Source organism: Scyliorhinus torazame, chromosome 6 (genome assembly GCF_047496885.1).
Source record: "Scyliorhinus torazame isolate Kashiwa2021f chromosome 6, sScyTor2.1, whole genome shotgun sequence".
Taxonomy (NCBI): domain Eukaryota; kingdom Metazoa; phylum Chordata; class Chondrichthyes; order Carcharhiniformes; family Scyliorhinidae; genus Scyliorhinus; species Scyliorhinus torazame.
Window position 1 is genome coordinate 1,551,565 of NC_092712.1, and position 19,431 is coordinate 1,570,995.

At 57.9% G+C, this 19,431-nt stretch overlaps 1 protein-coding gene across 1 annotated transcript in view; it reads right to left on the reverse strand.

Annotated features, from left to right (window-relative positions):
- LOC140425663 (plectin-like) overlaps positions 1-19,431 on the reverse strand; it is a 620,159-nt gene that overhangs the window by 226,519 nt on the left and 374,209 nt on the right. The window contains 4 exon segments of the mRNA XM_072510158.1: positions 1,930-2,034; positions 3,190-3,351; positions 14,996-15,015; positions 15,018-15,072. Coding sequence (XP_072366259.1) covers positions 1,930-2,034; positions 3,190-3,351; positions 14,996-15,015; positions 15,018-15,072 — 342 coding nt within the window.

The window sequence follows — 19,431 nt, forward strand, 5'->3', positions numbered from 1 at the left end:
AATCTATGTGTGGAGCCAGAGGAAATGGGCGAGGTACTAAATGAATACTTTGCATCAGTATTCACCAAAGAGAAGGAATTGGTAGATGTTGAGTCTGGAGAAGTGGGTGTAGATATCCTGGGTCACATTGTGATCCAAAAAGACGAGGTGTTGGGTGTCTTAAAAAATATTAAGGTAGATAAGTCCCCAGGGCCCTGATGGGATCTACCCCAGAATACTGAAGGAGGCTGGAGAGGAAATTGCTGAGGCCTTGACAGAAATCTTTGAATCCTCGCTGTCTTCAGGGATGTCCCGGAGGACTGGAGAATAGCCAATGTTGTTCCTCTGTTTAAGAAGGAGAATAGCCAATGTTGTTCCTCTGTTTAAGAAGGGTAGCAAGGATAATCCCGGGAACTACAGGCCGGTGAGCCTTACTTCAGTGGTAGGGAAATTACTGGAGAGAATTCTTCGAGACAGGATCTACTCCCATTTGGAAGCAAATGGACGTATTAGTGAGAGGCAGCACGGTTTTGTGAAGGGGAGGTCGTGTCTCACTAACTTGATAGAGTTTTTCGAGGAGGTCACTAAGATGATTGATGCAGGTAGGGCAGTAGATGTTGTCTATATGGACTTCAGTAAGGCCTTTGACAAGGTCCCTCATGGTAGACTAGTACAAAAGGTGAAGTCACACGGGATCAAGGGTGAACTGGCAAGGTGGATACAGAACTGGCTAGGCCATAGAAGGCAGAGGGTAGCAATGGAGGGATGCTTTTCTAATTGGAGGGCTGTGACCAGTGGTGTTCCACAGGGATCAGTGCTGGGACTTTTGCTCTTTGTAGTATATATAAATGATTTGGAGGAAAATGTAACTGGTCTGATTAGTAAGTTTGCAGACGACACAAAGGTTGGTGGAATTGCGGATAGCGATGAGGACTGTCTGAGGATACAGCAGGATTTAGATTGTCTGGAGACTTGGCGGAGAGATGGCAGATGGAGTTTAATCCGGACAAATGTGAGGTAATGCATTTTGGAAGGTCTAATGCAGTAGGGAATATACAGTGAATGGTAGACCCCTCAAGAGTATGAAAGTCAAAGTTTTTTACGCAGAGGGTAGTGGGTGCCTGGAACTCACCACCGGAGGAGGTAGTGGAAGCAGGGACGATAGGGACATTTAAGGGGCATCTTGACAAATATATGAATAGGATGGGAATAGAAGGATACGGACCCAGGAAGTGTAGAAGATTGTAGTTTAGTCGGGCAGTATGGTCGGCACGGGCTTGGAGGGCCGAAGGGCCTGTTCCTGTGCTGTACTTTTCTTTGTTCTTTGTTCTTTGTTTTTGAGAGAGGGAGAGATAGAGAGAGAGGTAGAGGGGGTGAGAGAGAGAGAGAAAGAGAGAGAGATACAGAGAGAGAGTGTGTGTGAGAGAAAGAGAGAGAGATACAGAGAGAGAGTGTGTGTGAGAGAGAGAGTGAAAGAGACACAGAGAGAGACACAGAGAGAGAGGAGAGTGAGGGGGAGAGAGAAAGAGTTAGTGAGAGAGAGAGGTGAGAAAGAGTGAGACAGAGAGAGAGGTGAGAGAAAGAGAGGGGGTCACAGAAAGAGGAAGGAGTGAGAGAGAGAGAGACGGAGAGAGACGACGAGAGACAGAAAGCAGAGAGTGAGGGTGAGGGAGAGCGTGCGGGTGACAGAGAGAGAGAGGGTAAGAGAGAGAGAAGGAAAGAGGGGAAAGAGGGTGAGTAAAAGAGAGGCAGAGAAAGGGTGAGAGAGAGAGAGACAGAGAGAGGAGAGTGAGAGTGAGGGTGAGAGAATGCAGGTGAGAGTGTGAGAGAGGGTGAAGAGTGAGGGTGAGCAAGAGACAGAGCGAGTCAGCGAGAGAGATAGAGAGAGTGAGAGAGAAGAAGTGGGGGTGCGGATGAGAGAGGCTGTGGTGTGGAGTGCCGGTTCTGTACCTCGATGGTCTGTTTTGCTGGGTGTCCGTCACGGAGCAGCTTGTCACCTGTGTTCTGAATGCTGTTCACCTTCCTCTCCTTCAGCTCCAGCTCCTTCATCAGACCCTGAAAACCGAGAGAGCGTGAGAAATCAAACTCACTCATCCAGACCCTCACCCCACCCGGACCCTCACCCACCCGGACCCTCACCTACCGGGTCCCTCGCCCACCCGGACCCTCGCCCACCCGGACCCTCGCCCACCCGGACCCTCGCCCACCCGGACCCTCACCCACCCACCCGGACCCTCAGCCACCCACCCAGACCCTCACCCACCGGGACCCCTCACCCACCGGGACCCTCGCCTACCGGGTCCCTCGCCCACCCGGACCCTCACCCACCGGGACCCTCGACACCCGGACCCTCGCCCACCGGGACCCTCACCCACCCGGACCCTCACCCACCGGGTCCCTCGCCCACCCGGACCCTCACCCACCCAGACCCTCACCCACCCGGACCCTCACCCACCCGGACCCTCACCCACCGGAACCCTCACCCACCGGGACCCCTCACCCACCCGGACCCTCACCCACCCGGACCCTCACCCACCGGGACCCTCACCCACCCGGACCCCCACTCACCCGGACCCTCACTCACCCGGACCCTCACTCACCCGGACCCTCACTCACCCGGATCCCTCCTCACTCACCCGGATCCCTCCTCACTCACCCGGATCCCTCCTCACTCACCCGGATCCCTCCTCACTCACCCGGATGCCTCCTCACTCACCCGGATCCCTCCTCACTCACCGGGACCCTCCTCACTCACCGGGATCCCTCCTCACTCACCCTGACCCTCACTCACACTGACCCTCACTCACTGGGATCCCTCCTCACTCACCCGGACCCACACTCACCGGGACCCTCACTCACCAGGACCCTCACTCACCCGGAACCTCAAACATCCGGACCCCCCCTCACTCACCCGGACCCCCCCTCACTCACCCGGATCCCCCCCTCACTCACTCGGACCCCTCCTCACTCACCCGGACCCCCCATACTCACCCGGACCCCCCCCCTCACTCACCCAGAACCCCCCTCACTCACTCGGACCCCTCCTCACTCACACGGACACCCCCATACTCTCCCGGACCCCCCCTCACTCACTCGGACCCCCCCTCACTCACCCGGACCCCTCCTCACTCCCCGGACACCCCCTCACTCACCCGGACCCCACCTCACTCACAATAGAGAGATAGAGAGTTGTGAAGATCTCACTCGTACCGAATAAGTATCTTTCTTGGCCGCCATGTTGGTGTTTCGCTCGCTCCAATCGTAATTCACCTCCTCTTCCTCCTGGTCATTCAGCCACATCAATTCCTTTGTCGCCATGGAAACAAATGTGTTCAAACTCTCCAGATTCCGGAGACGGGCCTTGGAGGAATTCTGGATCAACAATATTACATCATCAGTGAAGGATCAGGATGGGAGGGGGATACAGAATGGTGGGGGAGACACCCGGGGGGGGGGAGGAGAGAGAGAGAGAGAGAGAGGGATAGAAGGGAGAGACAGAGAGAGCGGGGAGAGAGAGTGAGGAGGGGGAGAGGGATAGATGAGAGGGGGAGAGAGAGAGGGGGAGAGAGAAAGACAGTGAGGGGAGAGAGAGGGAGAGAGAGAGGGGGAGTGAGGTGAGAGAGAGAGAGTGAGGGTAGAGGGGGAGAGAGAGGGGGGAGAGGGGGACAGAGAGGGGGAGAAGGGGAAAGAGAGGGGGAGAGGGGGAAAGAGAGAGAGGGGGAAAGAGAGGAGGAGAGAGGGATAGAGGGGAGAGAGAGAGTGAGAGGGGTTGAGAGGAATAGACGGGAGAGGGAGAGAGAAGGGAGCGAGAGAGAGATAGAGGGGGAGAGAGGGGAGAGAGAGAGAGAGAGGGGGAGGGAGGGATAGAGGGGAGAGAGAGAGAGAGAGGGGGAGGGAGGGATAGAGGGGAGAGAGAGAAGGGGAGAGAGGGAAGGGGGTAGAGAATGGGGGAGAGAGGGATAGACGGGTGAGGGGGAGAGAGAGAGAGGGATAGAGGGGAAAGAGAGAGGGGGGAGACAGAGAGAGGACGGAGGACGGAGGGGGAGAGGGATAGAGGGTGTGAGTGAGTGAGAGGACACGCGGTGATTGGAGGGTCAGTGTGAGTGGACACGCTGTGATTGGAGGGTCAGTGTGAGGGACACGCTGTGATTGGAGGGTCAGTGTGAGGGACACGCTGTGATTGGAGGGTCAGTGTGAGGGACACGCGGTGATTGGAGGGTCAGTGTGAGTGGACACGCTGTGATTGGAGGGTCAGTGTGAGGGACACGCTGTGATTGGAGGGTCAGTGTGAGGGACACGCGGTGATTGGAGGGTCAGTGTGAGTGGACACACTGTGATTGGAGGGTCAGTGTGAGGGACACGCTGTGATTGGAGGGTCAGTGTGAGGGTCACGCTGTGATTGGAGGGTCAGTGTGAGTGGACACGCTGTGATTGGAGGGTCACTGTGAGGGTCACGCTGTGATTAGAGGGTCAGTGTGAGTGGACACGCTGTGATTGGAGGGTCAGTGTGAGTGGACATGCTGTGATTGGAGGGTCAGTGTGAGTGGACACGCTGTGATTGGAGGGTCAGTGTGAGTGGACACGCTGTGATTGGAGGGTCAGTGTGAGTGGACACACTGTGATTGGAGGGTCAGTGTGAGTGGACACGCTGTGCTTGGAGGGTCAGTGTGAGGGACACGCTGTGATTGGAGGGTCAGTGTGAGTGGACACGCTGTAATTGGAGGGTCAGTGTGAGTGGACACGCTGTGATTGGAGGGTCACTGTGAGGGTCACGCTGTGATTGGAGGGTCAATGTGAGTGGACACGCTGTGATTGGAGGGTCAGTGTGAGTGGACACGCTGTGATTGGAGGGTCAATGTGAGTGGACACGCTGTGATTGGAGGGTCAGTGTGAGTGGACACGCTGTAATTGGAGGGTCATTGTGAGTGTACACGCTGTGATTGGAGGGTCAGTGTGAGTGGACACGCTGTGATTGGAGGGTCAGTGTGAGTGGACACACTGTGATTGGAGGGTCAGTGTGAGTGGACACGCTGTGATTGGAGGGTCAGTGTGAGTGGACACGCTGTGATTGGAGGGTCAGTGTGAGTGGACACGCTGTGATTGGAGGGTCAGTGTGAGTGGACACGCTGTGATTGGAGGGTCAGTGTGAGTGGACCCGCTGTGATTGGAGGGTCAGTGTGGGTGGACCCGCTGTGATTGGAGGGTCAGTGTGAGTGGACACGCTGTAATTGGAGGGTCATTGTGAGTGGACACGCTGTGATTGGAGGGTCAGTGTGAGTGGACACGCTGTGATTGGAGTGTCAATGTGAGTGGACACGCTGTGATTGGAGGGTCAGTGTGAGTGGACACGCTGTGATTGGAGGGTCAGTGTGAATGGACATGCTGTGATTGGAGGGTAAGTGTGAATGGACACGCTGTGATGGAGTGTCAGTGTGAGTGGACAGACTGTGATTGGAGGGTCAGTGTGAGTGGACACAATGATTGGAGGGTCAGTGTGAGTGGACACGCTGTGATTGGAGGGTCAGTGTGAGTGGACACACTGTGATTGGAGGGTCAGTGTGAGGGACACGCTGTGATTGGAGGGTCTGTGTGAGTGGACACGCTGTGATTGGAGGGTGTGAGTGGACACGCTGTGATTGGAGGATCAGTGTGAGTGGACACGCTGTGATTGGAGGGTCAGTGTGAGGGACACGCTGTGATTGGAGGGTCAGTGTGAGGGACACGCTGTGATTGGAGGGTCAGTGTGAGTGGACACACTGTGATTGGAGGGTCAGTGTGAGTGGACACGCTGTGATTGGAGGGTCAGTGTGAGTGGACACGCTGTGATTGGAGGGTCAGTGTGAGTGGACACACTGTGATTGGAGGGTCAGTGTGAGTGGACACGCTGTGATTGGAGGGTCAGTGTGAGTGGACACGCTGTGATTGGAGGGTCAGTGTGAGTGGACATGCTGTGATTGGAGGGTCAATGTGAGTGGACACGCTGTGATTGTAGGGTCAGTGTGAGGGACACGCTGTGATTGGAGGGTCAGTGTGAGTGGACATGCTGTGATTGGAGGGTCAATGTGAGTGGACACGCTGTGATTGTAGGGTCAGTGTGAGGGACACGCTGTGATTGGAGGGTCAGTGTGAGGGACACGCTGTGATTGGAGGGTCAGTGTGAGGGACACGCTGTGATTGGAGGGTCAGTGTGAGGGACACGCTGTGATTGGAGGGTCAGTGTGAGGGACACGCTGTGATTGGAGGGTCAGTGTGAGTGGACATGCTGTGATTGGAGGGTCAATGTGAGTGGACACACTGTGATTGGAGGGTCAGTGTGAGTGGACATGCTGTGATTGGAGGGTCAATGTGAGTGGACACACTGTGATTGGAGGGTCAATGTGAGTGGACACACTGTGATTGGAGGGTCAGTGTGAGTGGACATGCTGTGATTGGAGGGTCAGTGTGAGTGGACACGCTGTGATTGGAGGGTCAGTGTGAGTGGACATGCTGTGATTGGAGGGTCAGTGTGAGGGACACGCTGTGATTGGAGGGTCAGTGTGAGGGACACGCTGTGATTGGAGGGTCAGTGTGAGGGACACGCTGTGATTGGAGGGTCAGTGTGAGTGGACATGCTGTGATTGGAGGGTCAATGTGAGTGGACATGCTGTGATTGGAGGGTCAGTGTGAGTGGACACGCTGTGATTGGAGGGTCAGTGTGAGGGACACGCTGTGATTGGAGGGTCAGTGTGAGTGGACACGCTGTGATTGGAGGGTCAGTGTGAGGGACACGCTGTGATTGGGGGGTCAGTGTGAGTGGACACGCTGTGATTGGAGGGTCAGTGTGAGTGGACACGCTGTGATGGGCGGCTCAGTGTGAGTGGACACGCTGTGATTGGAGGGTCAGTGTGAGTGGACACGCTGTGATTGGAGGGTCAGTGTGTGTGGACACGCTGTGATTGGAGGGTCAGTGTGAGTGGACAGGCTGTGATTGGAGGGTCAGTGTGAGGGACACGCTGTGATTGGAGGGTCAGTGTGAGGGACATGCTGTGATTGGAGGGTCAGTGTGAGGGACACGCTGTGATTGGAGGGTCAGTGTGAGTGGACACGCTGTGATTGGAGGGTCAGTGTGAGGGACACGCTGTGATTGGGGGGTCAGTGTGAGTGGACACGCTGTGATTGGAGGGTCAGTGTGAGTGGACACGCTGTGATGGGCGGCTCAGTGTGAGTGGACACGCTGTGATTGGAGGGTCAGTGTGAGTGGACACGCTGTGATTGGAGGGTCAGTGTGAGTGGACACGCTGTGATTGGAGGGTCAGTGTGAGGGACACGCTGTGATTGGAGGGTCAGTGTGAGTGGACACGCTGTGATTGGAGGGTCAGTATGAGGGGACACGCTGTGATTGTAGGGTCAGTGTGAGGGACACGCTGTGATTGGAGGGTCAGTGTGAGGGACACGCTGTGATTGGAGGGTCAGTGTGAGGGACACGCTGTGATTGGAGGGTCAGTGTGAGCGGACACGCTGTGATTGGAGGGTCAGTGTGAGGGACACGCTGTGATTGGAGGGTCAGTGTGAGGGACACGCTGTGATTGGAGGGTCAGTGTGAGGGACACGCTGTGATTGGAGGGTGTGAGCGGACACGCTGTGATTGGAGGGTCAGTGTGAGGGGACACGCTGTGATTGGAGGGTCAGTGTGAGTGGACACGCTGTGATTGGAGGGTCAGTGTGAGTGACACACTGTGATTGGAGGGTCAGTGTGAGGGACACGTTGTGATTGGAGGGTCAGTGTGAGGGACACGCTGTGATTGGAGGGTCAGTGTGAGGGACACGCTGTGATTGGAGGGTCAGTGTGAGGGACATGCTGTGATTGGAGGGTCAGTGTGAGTGGACACGCTGTGATTGGAGGGTCAGTGTGAGTGGACACGCTGTGATTGGAGGGTCAGTGTGAGTGGACACGCCGTGATTGGAGGGTCAGTGTGAGTGGACACGCTGTGATTGGAGGGTCAGTGTGAGTTGACATGCTGTGATTGGAGGGTCAGTGTGAGTGGACACTCTGTGATTGGAGGGTCAGTGTGAGGGACACGCTGTGATTGGAGGGTCAGTGTGAGGGACACGCTGTGATTGGAGGGTCAGTGTGAGGGACACGCTGTGATTGGAGGATCAGTGTGAGTGGACACGCTGTGATTGGAGGGTCAGTGTGAGTGGACACGCTGTGATTGGGTCAGTGTGAGTGGACACGCTGTGATTGGAGGGTCAGTGTGAGTGGACACGCTGTGATTGGAGGGTCAGTGTGAGGGACACGCTGTGATTGGAGGGTCAGTGTGAGGGACACGCTGTGATTGGAGGGTCAGTGTGAGTGGACACGCTGTGATTGGTGGGTCAGTGTGAGGGACACGCTGTGATTGGAGGGTCAGTGTGAGGGACACGCTGTGATTGGAGGGTCAGTGTGAGTGGACACGCTGTGATTGGAGGGTCAGTGTGAGGGACACGCTGTGATTGGAGGGTCAGTGTGAGTGGACACGCTGTGATTGGAGGGTCAGTGTGAGTGGACAGACGGTGATTGGAGGGTCAGTGTGAGGGACACGCTGTGATTGGAGGGTCAGTGTGAGTGGACAGACTGTGATTGGAGGGTCAGTGTGAGTGGACACGCTGTGATTGGAGGGTCAGTGTGAGTGGACACGCTGTGATTGGATTGGAGGGTCCGTGTGAGGGACACACTGTGATTGGAGGGTCAGTGTGAGGGACACGCTGTGATTGGAGGGTCAGTGTGAGTGGACAGACTGTGACTGGAGGGTCAGTGTGAGTGGACACGCGGTGATTGGAGGGTCAGTGGGAGGGACGCGCTGTGATTGGAGGGTCAGTGTGAGTGGACACGCTGTGATTGGAGGGTCAGTGTGAGGGACACGCTGTGATTGGAGGGTCAGTGTGAGGGACACGCTGTGATTGGAGGGTCAGTGTGAGGGACACGCTGTGATTGGAGGGTCAGTGTGAGGGACACACTGTGATTGGAGGGTCAGTGTGAGGGACACGCTGTGAATGGAGGGTCAGTGTGAGGGACACGCTGTGATTGGAGGGTCAGTGTGAGGGACACGCTGTGATTGGAGGGTCAGTGAGTGGACACGCTGTGATTGGAGGGTCAGTGTGAGGGACACGCTGTGATTGGTGGGTTAGTGTGAGGGACACGCTGTGATTGGAGGGTCAGTGTGAGGGACACGCTGTGATTGGAGGGTCAGTGTGAGGGACACGCTGTGCTTGGAGGGTCAGTGTGAGGGACACGCTGTGATTGGAGGGTCAGTGTGAGTGGACACGCTGTGATTGGAGGGTCAGTGTGAGGGACACGCTGTGATTGGAGGGTCAGTGTGAGGGACACGCTGTGATTGGAGGGTCAGTGTGAGGGACACGCTGTGATTGGAGGGCCAGTGTGAGTGGACACGCTGTGATTGGAGGGTCAGTGTGAGGGACACGCTGTGATTGGAGGGTCAGTGTGAGGGACACGCTATGATTGGAGGGTCAGTGTGAGGGACACGCTGTGATTGGAGGGTCAGTGTGAGGGACACGCTGTGATTGGAGGGTCAGTGTGAGTGGACACACTGTGATTGGAGGGTCAGTGTGAGTGGACACGCTGTGATTGGAGGGTCAGTGTGAGTGGACACGCTGTGATTGGAGGGTCAGTGTGAGGGACACGCTGTGATTGGAGGGTCAGTGTGAGGGACACGCTGTGATTGGAGGGTCAGTGTGAGGGACACGCTGTGATTGGAGGGTCAGTGTGAGGGACACGCTGTGATTGGAGGGTCAGTGTGAGTGGACACGCTGTGATTGGTGGGTCAGTGTGAGGGACACGCTGTGATTGGAGGGTCAGTGTGAGGGACACGCTGTGATTGGAGGGTCAGTGTGAGTGGACACGCTGTGATTGGAGGGTCAGTGTGAGGGACACGCTGTGATTGGAGGGTCAGTGTGAGTGGACACGCTGTGATTGGAGGGTCAGTGTGAGTGGACAGACTGTGATTGGAGGGTCAGTGTGAGGGACACGCTGTGATTGGAGGGTCAGTGTGAGTGGACAGACTGTGATTGGAGGGTCAGTGTGAGTGGACACGCTGTGATTGGAGGGTCAGTGTGAGTGGACACGCTGTGATTGGATTGGAGGGTCCGTGTGAGGGACACACTGTGATTGGAGGGTCAGTGTGAGGGACACGCTGTGATTGGAGGGTCAGTGTGAGTGGACAGACTGTGATTGGAGGGTCAGTGTGAGTGGACACGCGGTGATTGGAGGGTCAGTGGGAGGGACGCGCTGTGATTGGAGGGTCAGTGTGAGTGGACACGCTGTGATTGGAGGGTCAGTGTGAGGGACACGCTGTGATTGGAGGGTCAGTGTGAGGGACACGCTGTGATTGGAGGGTCAGTGTGAGGGACACGCTGTGATTGGAGGGTCAGTGTGAGTGGACACGCTGTGATTGGAGGGTCAGTGTGAGGGACACGCTGTGATTGGAGGGTCAGTGTGAGTGGACACGCTGTGATTGGAGGGTCAGTGTGAGTGGACACGCTGTGATTGGAGGGTGTGAATGGGCAGACTGTGATTGGAGGGTCATTGTGAGTGGACACGCTGTGATTGGAGGGTCAATGTGAGTGGACATGCTGTGATTGGAGGGTCAGTGTGAGTGGACACGCTGTGATTGGAGGGTCAGTGTGAGGGACACGCTGTGATTGGAGGGTCAGTGTGAGGGACACGCTGTGATTGGAGGGTCAGTGTGAGGGACACGCTGTGATTGGAGGATCAGTGTGAGTGGACACGCTGTGATTGGAGGGTCAGTGTGAGTGGACACGCTGTGATTGGAGGGTCAGTGTGAGTGGACACGCTGTGATTGGAGGGTCAGTGTGAGTGGACACGCTGTGATTGGAGGGTCAGTGTGAGGGACACGCTGTGATTGGAGGGTCAGTGTGAGGGACACGCTGTGATTGGAGGGTCAGTGTGAGGGACACGCTGTGATTGGAGGGTCAGTGTGAGGGACACGCTGTGATTGGAGGGTCAGTGTGAGTGGACACGCTGTGATTGGTGGGTCAGTTTGAGGGACACGCTGTGATTGGAGGGTAAGTGTGAGTGGACACGCTGTGATTGGAGGGTCAGTGTGAGGGACACGCTGTGATTGGAGGGTCAGTGTGAGTGGACACGCTGTGATTGGAGGGTCAGTGTGAGTGGACAGACTGTGATTGGAGGGTCAGTGTGAGGGACACGCTGTGATTGGAGGGTCAGTGTGAGTGGACAGACTGTGATTGGAGGGTCAGTGTGAGTGGACACCTTGTGATTGGAGGGTCAGTGTGAGTGGACACGCTGTGATTGGAGGGTCAGTGTGAGGGACACGCTGTGATTGCAGGGTCAGTGTGAGTGGACACGCTGTGATTGGAGGGTCAGTGTGAGGGACACGCTGTGATTGGAGGGTCCGTGTGAGGGACAAACTGTGATTGGAGGGTCAGTGTGAGGGACACGCAGTGATTGGAGGGTCAGTGTGAGGGACACGCTGTGATTGGAGGGTCAGTGTGAGGGACACGCTGTGATTGGAGGGTCAGTGTGAGTGGACATGCTGTGATTGGAGGGTCAGTGTGAGTGGACACGCTGTGATTGGAGGGTCAGTGTGAGGGACACGCTGTGATTGGAGGGTCAGTGTGAGTGGACACGCTGTGATTGGAGGGTCAGTGTGAGGGACACGCTGTGATTGGAGGGTCAGTGTGAGTGGACACACTGTGATTGGAGGGTCAGTGTGAGTGGACACGCTGTGATTGGAGGGTCAGTGTGAGGGACACGCTGTGATTGGAGGGTCAGTGAGAGGGACACGCTGTGATTGGAGGGTCAGTGAGTGGACACGCTGTGATTGGAGGGTCGGTGTGAGGGACACGCTGTGATTGGAGGGTCAGTGTGAGGGACACGCTGTGATTGGAGGGTCAGTGTGAGGGATACGCTGTGATTGGAGGGTCAGTGTGAGGGACACGCTGTGATTGGAGGGTCAGTGTGAGTGGACATGCTGTGATTGGAGGGTCAGTGTGAGTGGACACGCTGTGATTGGAGGGTCAGTGTGAGGGACACGCAGTGATTGGAGGGTCAGTGTGAGTGGACACGCTGTGATTGGAGGGTCAGTGTGAGGGACACGCTGTGATTGGAGGGTCAGTGTGAGTGGACACGCTGTGATTGGAGGGTCAGTGTGAGGGACACGCTGTGATTGGAGGGTCAGTGTGAGGGACACGCTGTGATTGGAGGGTCAGTGTGAGGGACACGCTGTGATTGGAGGGTCAGTGTGAGGGACACGCTGTGATTGGAGGGTCAGTGTGAGGGACACGCTGTGATTGGAGGGTCAGTGTGAGGGACACGCTGTGATTGGAGGGTCAGTGTGAGGGACACGCTGTGATTGGAGGGTCAGTGTGAGGGACACGCTGTGATTGGAGGGTCAGTGTGAGGGACACGCTGTGATTGGAGGGTCAGTGAGTGGACACGCTGTGATTGGAGGGTCAGTGTGAGGGACACGCTGTGATTGGTGGGTCAGTGTGAGGGACACGCTGTGATTGGAGGGTCAGTGTGAGGGACACGCTGTGATTGGAGGGTCAGTGTGAGGGACACGCTGTGCTTGGAGGGTCAGTGTGAGGGACACGCTGTGATTGGAGGGTCAGTGTGAGTGGACACGCTGTGATTGGAGGGTCAGTGTGAGGGACACGCTGTGATTGGAGGGTCAGTGTGAGGGACACGCTGTGATTGGAGGGTCAGTGTGAGGGACACGCTGTGATTGGAGGGCCAGTGTGAGTGGACACGCTGTGATTGGAGGGTCAGTGTGAGGGACACGCTGTGATTGGAGGGTCAGTTTGAGGGACACGCTATGATTGGAGGGTCAGTGTGAGGGACACGCTGTGATTGGAGGGTCAGTGTGAGGGACACGCTGTGATTGGAGGGTCAGTGTGAGTGGACACACTGTGATTGGAGGGTCAGTGTGAGGGACACGCTGTGATTGGAGGGTCAGTGTGAGGGACACGCTGTGATTGGAGGGTCAGTGTGAGTGGACACGCTGTGATTGGAGGGTCAGTGTGAGTGGACACGCTGTGATTGGAGGGTCAGTCTGAGGGACACGCTGTGATTGGAGGGTCAGTGTGAGTGGACACACTGTGATTGGAGGGTCAGTGTGAGTGGACACGCTGTGATTGGAGGGTCAGTGTGAGGGACACGCTGTGATTGGAGGGTCAGTGTGAGTGGACACGCTGTGATTGGAGGGTCAGTGTGAGTGGACCCGCTGTGATTGGAGGGTCAGTGTGAGGGACACGCTGTGATTGGAGGGTCAGTGTCAGTGGACACACTGTGATTGGAGGGTCAGTGTGAGTGGACACGCTGTGATTGGAGGGTCAGTGTGAGTGGAAACGCTGTGATTGGAGGGTCAGTGTGAGTGGACACACTGTGATTGGAGGGTCAGTGTGAGTGGACACGCTGTGATTGGAGGGTCAGTGTGAGTGGACCCGCTGTGATTGGAGGGTCAGTGTGAGTGGACACGCTGTGATTGGAGGGTCAGTCTGAGTGGACACGCTGTGATTGGAGGGTCAGTGTGAGTGGACACGCTGTGATTGGAGGGTCAGTGTGAGTGGAAACGCTGTGATTGGAGGGTCAGTGTGAGTGGACACGCTGTGATTGGAGGGTCAGTGTGAGTGGACACGCTGTGATTGGAGGGTCAGTGTGAGTGGACCCGCTGTGATTGGAGGGTCAGTGTGAGTGGACACGCTGTGATTGGAGGGTCAGTCTGAGTGGACACGCTGTGATTGGAGGGTCAGTGTGAGTGGACACGCTGTGATTGGAGGGTCAGTGTGAGTGGACAGGCTGTGATTGGAGGGTCAGTGTGAGGGACACGCTGTGATTGGAGGGTCAGTGTGAGTGGACACGCTGTGATTGGAGGGTCAGTGTGAGTGGACCCTCTGTGATTGGAGGGTCAGTGTGAGTGGACACACTGTGATTGGAGGGTCAGTGTGAGTGGACACGCTGTGATTGGAGGGTCAGTGTGAGTGGACCCGCTGTGATTGGAGGGTCAGTGTGAGTGGACACGCTGTGATTGGAGGGTCAGTCTGAGTGGACCCGCTGTGATTGGAGGGTCAGTGTGAGTGGACACGCTGTGATTGGAGGGTCAGTCTGAGTGGACACGCTGTGATTGGAGGGTCAGTGTGAGTGGACACGCTGTGATTGGAGGGTCAGTGTGAGTGGACAGGCTGTGATTGGAGGGTCAGTGTGAGTGGACTCGCTGTGATTGGAGGGTCAGTGTGAGTGGACACGCTGTGATTGGAGGGTCAGTGAGAGTGGACACGCTGTGATTGGAGGGTCAGTGTGAGGGACACGCTGTGATTGGAGGGTCAGTGTGAGGGACACGCTGTGATTGGAGGGTCAGTGTGAGGGACACGCTGTGATTGGAGGGTCAGTGTGAGGGACACGCTGTGATTGGAGGGTCAGTGTGAGGGACACGCTGTGATTGGAGGGTCAGTGAGAGTGGACACGCTGTGATTGGAGGGTCAGTGTGAGGGACACGCTGTGATTGGAGGGTCAGTGTGAGGGACACGCTGTGATTGGAGGGTCAGTGTGAGGGACACACTGTGATTGGAGGGTCAGTGTGAGGGACACGCTGTGATTGGAGGGTCCGTGTGAGGGACACACTGTGATTGGAGGGTCAGTGTGAGGGACACGCTGTGATTGGAGGGTCAGTGTGAGGGACACGCTGTGATTGGAGGGTCAGTGTGAGTGGACACGCTGTGATTGGAGGGTCAGTGTGAGTGGACACGCTGTGATTGGAGGGTCAGTGCGAGGGACACGCTGTGATTGGAGGGTCAGTGTGAGGGACACGCTGTGATTGGAGGGTCAGTGTGAGGGACACGCTGTGATTGGAGGGTCAGTGTGAGTGGACACGCTGTGATTGGAGGGTCAGTGTGAGTGGACACGCTGTGATTGGAGGGTCAGTGCGAGGGACACGCTGTGATTGGAGGGTCAGTGTGAGGGACACGCTGTGATTGGAGGGTCAGTGTGAGGGACACTCACCAGCAGTTTAGCATACTGAGGTCCAGTTTGCCCAGGTAATCCCGATAGGAACTTCGATTTCCTGCTGATAACTGCAACTGGAAAATTCAAGAAATTAACATCCAATCCCAGTGCCTCAATTTTCAAAACACCTTTCACCGGATCTGTTTCAATCAGCATTTCTCCCCCATCCCGAGTTACCCTATAGAAGGTGGGTGGTGAGCGGCCTTCTGAACCGCTGCTGTCCCTGACGTGTCGGCACTCCCACTGTGCTGTTCGGGAGGGAGTTCCAGGGTGTTGCCCCGGCGACAGTGAAGGAATGGCGATATATTTCCAAGTCAGGATAGTGAGGGATTCGGAGGGGAGCCTCCAGGTTGTGGGGTTCCCAGGTATCTGCCGCTCTTGTCCTTCTAGAAGGTCTCCTCCAATCCCACAACACTCCGAGATCTCGGAGTTCCTCAATCCCAATCACACTGCCGTTCCTGCACCCCTCTGCCTCCCTCCCTCCTCACTCCCCTCTGCCTCCCTCCCTCCTCACTCCCCTCTGCCTCCCTCCCTCCTCACTCCCCTCTGCCTCCCTCCCTCCTCACTCCCCTCTGCCTCCCTCCCTCCTCACTGCCTCCCTCCCTCCTCACTCCCCTCTGCCTCCCTCCCTCCTCACTGCCTCCCTCCCTCCTCACTCCCCTCTGTCTCCCTCCCTCCTCACTCCCCTCTGCCTCCCTCCCTCCTCACTCCCCTCTGCCTCCCTCCCTCCTCACTCCCCTCTGCCTCCCTCCCTCCTCACTGCCTCCCTCCCTCCTCACTCCCCTCTGCCTCCCTCCCTCCTCACTGCCTCCCTCCCTCCTCACTCCCCTCTGCCTCCCTCCCTCCTCACTGCCTCCCTCCCTCCTCACTCCCCTCTGCCTCCCTCCCTCCTCACTCCCCTCTGCCTCCCTCCCTCCTCACTGCCTCCCTCCCTCCTCACTCCCCTCTGCCTCCCTCCCTCCTCACTCCCCTCTGCCTCCCTCCCTCCTCACTGCCTCCCTCCCTCCTCACTCCCCTCTGCCTCCCTCCCTCCTCACTGCCTCCCTCCCTCCTCACTCCCCTCTGCCTCCCTCCCTCCTCACTGCCTCCCTCCCTCCTCACTCCCCTCTGCCTCCCTCCCTCCTCACTGCCTCCCTCCCTCCTCACTCCCCTCTGTCTCCCTCCCTCCTCACTGCCTCCCTCCCTCCTCACTCCCCTCTGCCTCCCTCCCTCCTCACTGCCTCCATCCCTCCTCACTCCCCTCTGCCTCCCTCCCTCCTCACTGCCTCCCTCCCTCCTCACTCCCCTCTGCCTCCCTCCCTCCTCACTGCCTCCCTCCCTCCTCACTCCCCTCTTCCTCCCTCCCTCCTCACTGCCTCCCTCCCTCCTCACTCCCCTCTGCCTCCCTCCCTCCTCACTCCCCTCTGCCTCCCTCCCTCCTCACTGCCTCCCTCCCTCCTCACTCCCCTCTGCCTCCCTCCCTCCTCACTGCCTCCCTCCCTCCTCACTCCCCTCTGCCTCCCTCCCTCCTCACTCCCCTCTGCCTCCCTCCCTCCTCACTGCCTCCCTCCCTCCTCACTCCCCTCTGCCTCCCTCCCTCCTCACTCCCCTCTGCCTCCCTCCCTCCTCACTGCCTCCCTCCCTCCTCACTCCCCTCTGCCTCCCTCCCTCCTCACTGCCTCCCTCCCTCCTCACTCCCCTCTGCCTCCCTCCCTCCTCACTGCCTCCCTCCCTCCTCACTCCCCTCTGCCTCCCTCCCTCCTCACTGCCTCCCTCCCTCCTCACTCCCCTCTGTCTCCCTCCCTCCTCACTGCCTCCCTCCCTCCTCACTCCCCTCTGCCTCCCTCCCTCCTCACTGCCTCCATCCCTCCTCACTCCCCTCTGCCTCCCTCCCTCCTCACTGCCTCCCTCCCTCCTCACTCCCCTCTGCCTCCCTCCCTCCTCACTGCCTCCCTCCCTCCTCACTCCCCTCTGCCTCCCTCCTCACTGCCTCCCTCCCTCCTTACTGCCTCCCTCCCTCCTCACTCCCCTCTGCCTCCCTCCCTCCTCACTGCCTCCCTCCCTCCTCACTCCCCTCTGCCTCGCTCCCTCCTCACTCCCCTATGCCTCCCTCCCTCCTCACTGCCTCCCTCCCTCCTCACTCCCCTCTGCCTCCCTCCCTCCTCACTGCCTCCCTCCCTCCTCACTCCCCTCTGCCTCCCTCCCTCCTCACTGCCTCCCTCCCTCCTCACTCCCCTCTGCCTCCCTCCCTCCTCACTGCCTCCCTCCCTCCTCACTCCCCTCTGCCTCCCTCCCTCCTCACTGCCTCCCTCCCTCCTCACTCCCCTCTGCCTCCCTCCCTCCTCACTGCCTCCCTCCCTCCTCACTCCCCTCTGCCTCCCTCCCTCCTCACTGCCTCCCTCCCGCCTCACTCCCCTCTGCCTCCCTCCCTCCTCACTGCCTCCCTCCCTCCTCACTCCCCTCTGCCTCCCTCCCTCCTCACTGCCTCCCTCCCTCCTCACTCCCCTCTGCCTCCCTCCCTCCTCACTCCCCTCTGCCTCCCTCCCTCCTCACTCCCCTCTGCCTCCCTCCCTCCTCACTCCCCTCTGCCTCCCTCCCTCCTCACTCCCCTCTGCCTCCCTCCCTCCTCACTCCCCTCTGCCTCCCTCCCTCCTCACTGCCTCCCTCCCTCCTCACTCCCCACTGCCTCCCTCCCTCCTCACTCCCTCTGCCTCCCTCCCTCCTCACTCCCGTCTGCCTCCCTCCCTCCTCACTCCCTCTGCCTCCCTCCCTCCTCACTCCCCTCTGCCTCCCTCCCTCCTCACTGCCTTCCTCCATCCTCACTCCCCTCTGCCTCCCTCCCTCCTCACTCCCCTCTGCCTCCCTCCCCTCTGCCTCCCTCCCTCCTCACTCCCCACTGCCTCCCTCCCTCCTCACTCCCTCTGCCTCCCTCCCTCCTCACTCCCCTCTGCCTCCCTCCCTCCTCACTCCCCTCTGCCTCCCTCCCTCCTCACTCCCCTCTGCCTCCCTCCCTCCTCACTGCCTCCCTCCCTCCTCACTCCCCTCTGCCTCCCTCCCTCCTCACTGCCTCCCTCCCTCCTCACTCCCCACTGCCTCCCTCCCTCCTCACTCCCCACTGCCTCCCTCCCTCCTCGCTCCCCACTGCCTCCCTCCCTCCTCACTCCCTCTGCCTCCCTCCCTCCTCACTCCCGTCTGCCTCCCTCCCTCCTCACTCCCTCTGCCTCCCTCCCTCCTCACTCCCCTCTGCCTCCCTCCCTCCTCACTCCCTCTGCCTCCCTCCCTCCTCACTCCCCCTGCCTCCCTCCCTCCTCGCTCCCTCTGCCTCGCTCCCTCTGCCTCACTCCCTCCTCACTCCCCTGTGCCTCGTTCCCTCCTCACTCCCTCCTCCTCACTCCCTCCACCTCGCTCCCTCCTCCTCACTCCCCTCCCCTCCTCCCCACTCCCCCTCCTCACTCCCTCCTCCTAATGGATATAGGGTGGAGGGTGCTCTTTCAAAGAGCCGGTGCAAACTCGATGGGCCTAATGGCCTCCTTCTGCCCTCTAAATTCTGCGAGTACAGACCCAGAGTCCTCAACGTTCCTCGTACGACAAGTTCTTCATTCCAGGGATCATTCTTGTGAACCTCCTCTGGACCCTTTCCAAGGCCAGCACATCCTTCCTTAGATACGGGGCCCAAAACTGCTCACAATACTCCAAATGGGGTCGGACCAGAGCCTTATACAGCCTCAGAAGTACATCCCCGCTCTTGTATTCTAGCCCTCTCGACGTGAATGCTGACATTCCATTTGCCTTCCTAACTGCCGACTGAACCTGCACGTTAACCTTCAGAGAATCGTGAACAAGGACTCCCAAGTCCCTTTGTGCTTCTGATCCGGCACAATAACTTGCTGAGGGTTTTGGCCAAGTATAGTATCATGACCGGTACAGGCTTGGGGGGCCGAAAGGCCTGTTCCTGTGCTGTATAGTTCTTTGTTCTGTGTCTGTGTCTCTCTGTCTGTGTGTTCTGGAGTGTGTGTACCTGTGCATCTGTGTGTATCCATGTATGTGTGCCTGTGTGTCTGTGTAACTGTGTGTATCCGTGTGCCTGTGTGTACCTGTGTCTGTGTGTACCTGTGTCTGTGTTCCTGTGTCTGTGTATCCATGTGTTTATGTGTGTACCTGTGTCTGTGTGTACCCGTGTCTGTGTGTACCCGTGTCTGTGTGTACCTATGTCTGTGTGTACCCATGTCTGTGTGTACCTGTGTCTGTGTGTACCCGTGTCTGTGTACCTGTGTCTGTGTATCTGTGTGTACCTGTGTCTGTGTAACTGTGTGTACCTGTGTATGTGTAACTGTGTGTACCTGTGTCTGCGTGTACCTGTGTCTGTGTGTACCTGTGTCTATGTAACTGTGTGTACCTGTGTCTGTGTAACTGTGTGTACCTGTGTATGTGTAACTGTGTGTACCTGTGTCTGC